We start from the raw sequence: 3,466 nt of genomic DNA, 5'->3' as shown, positions 1-3,466 counted from the left end.
CTAGTGTCATGATGGCGTGTTTGGCTTTGATATGAGCTTAATGAGCTTTTACTCTCATGATGTATTCTGCTGTCATGATATGAGCTTGAAGCTTTCTTGCTGTCATGATATGGTTTGCTACCATGATATGAAGAGGGTGCATCTGATTTGCTGTGTAAATTTGAAGGTGTTTTAATTTTACCATCATGATGCAAACTTGAAGCAGATTTGCTGTCCCTTGAACCAGATCTGCCATCATGGTAAGAAGCAGATTTGCTGTCATGATATGAAGCAGTTTTGCTGTCATGGTATGAATTTGAATCAGCCTTGCTGTCACTTAAAGAAGCAGATTTGCTGTCCCTTGAACCAGATCTGCCATCATGGTAAGAAGCAGATTTGCTGTCATGATATAAAGCAGTTTTGCTGTCATGGTATGAACTTGAATCAGCTTTGCTGCCACTTGAACCAGATTTGCTGTCATGGTATGAAGCAGATTTGCTGTCTCGATATGAACTAGAAGATGTTTTGCTGTCACTAGAACCAGATTTGCCATCGTGATATGTTCTAAGTTGCCCAGTACTTGCAGTAGATCTGTCATCATAGTATTTTGAATCCCTACAAAATAATTATTATAACTATTTATTTAAACTAAACAACTTGCTTGGACTTTGCTTCTAATTTACTGTCCTGTTTATGTCTATCAGTATGATGATGTTCTTCACGAGAATGAAGCTGCCCTACATGTTTTTGAAAATTTAACACCATGCATGCACTTTATCATTTACTTGAAGGAGCTTCATATTTGAAAGACTTTTCTGTTTGATGTGCAGTAGGTAGAGTCTTTTGTTGTTGAATTGATGTCTTATTTGCTGTAGCAGTGAGTGGAATAAAAGGAGGAGGACCTGATCCAGATGACTGTACTCTTTCGAAGTTTTCTGATGTCTATTAAAATGTAGATATACATGTAAAATTGGCTTAAAGAATGAGTGTTTTAAGTACTGGTACTTCACATTATTAATGAAGTTTATTTCAGTCAAACCACTCAATTATTTTTGCCCGTTAAGTTAGCTTGAAACTTAAGTCCCAACACAACTAGGTACATACATGTACATGCAGAACTATAAAAGCTTACTTCAGGAAAGAAGGAAGATGTGCATCTATCACATTATGCTTACCAAGTTCACTAATAGATAACATTTTTAAAAATAAACAATAGACATAAAAATAAACAAGAGAATCATATTTGTGGAAGAGGTTCTTATGGGAGACACCGTCACAAGCTTCTTGATGTCAACAGAATCCTAAAATGTTGAAATCTTGTGTAAGTTGATGACTTCATTAAAAATAATTTAAATAATTATCAATTAAAACTGGTAAAATTATAAAATTAATATTGAATTGATGATGTCATCTTCCGGTAAGAAATCAAAACTCTGGTAGCCCTCACGCAGCCAAACAGTATGGAGAACAGTAAGTTTAGCTACAAGTTATAGGTTTCCAAATGTCTACTTTGCTTCAATGCAGCTGCACTGGTTTCTTTTCCTCCAAGTGACTGTGTAGTTAATGATGAAGAAGAAATTCAAAGCGAGGTTTGCAACACCTAAATTTAGTCACAGACTTAGTTCTGTCCTTTGTTTTTTATAGAATGATAGTCATTCATCCAATAGCAGGGAGCCTCTTATCAGGGAGCCTCTCGTTCCAGACCCTCTTGTCGTTCCTCAGCCTCTTGTCACTACTCAGCCTCAGCTCACGCGTGACTTTCATTTCATTTATCGTCGTAATCAAACTCCAAGTGACAACTTTTTTATGCTAACTATTATTCAACTCTTTTGCTGTTCTCTAATTGGATGCTTGGCCCTCTTTTGTATTATTCCAGCTCTGTGCTTTGTTATCAAAGTTAGTACCATACAATTCTTTTATTATCAGTGTACAATGTCAGTGTACAATGTAGTTGACTTTTAGCCTCTCATGAATGTAATTGGAATTATTATCATGTTGTGATTCTTATCATTTCTTTATTATGGTGACCACATCCATGTTACATGGAACAGTGACCCCAACCATGTAATTGAAAGCATTATCATATTGTGATTATTATAGGCAAGGAAGGCTGAAATGGATGGTGACATCATTACAATGTATTCAAGGCGACAGCTTGCCCTCATTTTTAATTTTATTGGCTTCTTTGTTGGCATCATAAATATCTTTATAAATATTTATTTCATTCTAAATATTATAGCACTTACTTACTAACATAAACTAGTGTTTTATGTCACACTAAACTGATGGTAATGCTGTCAAATTTTGTTATTATTAGTTAATAAATATTTATACATTACAAATCAAGTATACCACAGGATTAATTGTACTATATGCCAGAATGATATTAAGTCAGTAGAACATATGTACATGTACAGAAGAGAAAATAACTCATAAAATGCAGTTTAGAAGCAAACAAGCACTTTACTGACTGTATCATATTTATCACATATTCTATCCTTTTTTACCAAGTATGACAATACATTTGTATGCCTCTAAGTACCTTTAAATTGGAGGTACTGAATCTTGCAATTTTAGCATGCGGTAGATTTTCCTGGTATTAAAAATTGTGATTAAATAGTTATTACTAATAGTTACATGGTATTATTAATAACTGCGGGTATTAATAATTGTGATTTTATCCCAAAGCAATATTTGCAATAAATGGTACCCGTTTTAAAAAGTAACCTTAAACTAGTGAACTGAAAATTTATACTTTTTCAAGATTCCATTTTTTAACCATGTGCTCAACATGGCCTCCTAGAATAACAGTTGATTTGTCTGTTAGTAACAGAAAGCCACCCACAACATTAACTTTGCTTGATATCAATAACTTGGTACCAGGAGGACTTGAAGGTCTAATAATTGTAACAAAAGGAGACTACTATAGTAATAAATGATCATACATAACACTGTATTGCAAAAAATTTCAGAGGGAGTTAAATTTGACAAATTTGGTATTTTAATAGCCATTTGCCAAAATAAAATCCGCCATTTTGAGCCATTATGCGCATACTCAATGGCACGTGGCCACAAATTTGCCAAATTAAAATCTGCCAATTACCAAAACTTAGCAATTCCCCAAATTTAAGTCCCTCCAAATTTTCCACTATACAGTAGCTGGTACCGCATTTACATTGGAGGTAGAGAATTTGGGAGATTCAGCATTTGTTATACAGCTACTTGCTAAAATCACTTCGAACCAACCACTTCTTTCAAATCACTTTTATACAAATGCACAATGGTCACCACAAGTTCACCAAATTAAATTCAAAAATTTAAGTAATTCACCAAAATTTTATCTCTTTAAATCACCAGCTGTACAATACCTAAAATGAGGTATAGGCCAATATTCAATAGCATGGCAGTAATTGTGTCCATCTGTGAGTTGAAGCTTTAGTAATCTCTTTTTACACAAGTCATCATGGTGCTGGTACCACTGATAAAG

General features: G+C 34.1%; 1 protein-coding gene across 1 annotated transcript; it reads left to right on the top strand.

Annotated features, from left to right (window-relative positions):
* Window positions 1-1,374: 1,374 nt before the first annotated feature.
* On the top strand, window positions 1,375-2,321 carry LOC105312598 (uncharacterized). Its single transcript, XM_011405368.2, has 4 exons — window positions 1,375-1,449; window positions 1,504-1,568; window positions 1,624-1,875; window positions 2,080-2,321. The coding sequence occupies exons 1-4, from the start codon at window positions 1,440-1,442 to the stop codon at window positions 2,230-2,232; spliced, it is 480 nt and encodes a 159-aa protein (XP_011403670.1). The 5' UTR covers window positions 1,375-1,439; the 3' UTR covers window positions 2,233-2,321.
* Window positions 2,322-3,466: the final 1,145 nt, after the last annotated feature.

This window comes from Amphimedon queenslandica, unplaced genomic scaffold (genome assembly GCF_000090795.2).
Source record: "Amphimedon queenslandica unplaced genomic scaffold, v1.1 AMPQUscaffold_13428, whole genome shotgun sequence".
NCBI classification, from domain to species: domain Eukaryota; kingdom Metazoa; phylum Porifera; class Demospongiae; order Haplosclerida; family Niphatidae; genus Amphimedon; species Amphimedon queenslandica.
Note: the sequence above shows the minus strand (reverse complement) of the source record. Positions and strands in the feature narration are given on the sequence as shown.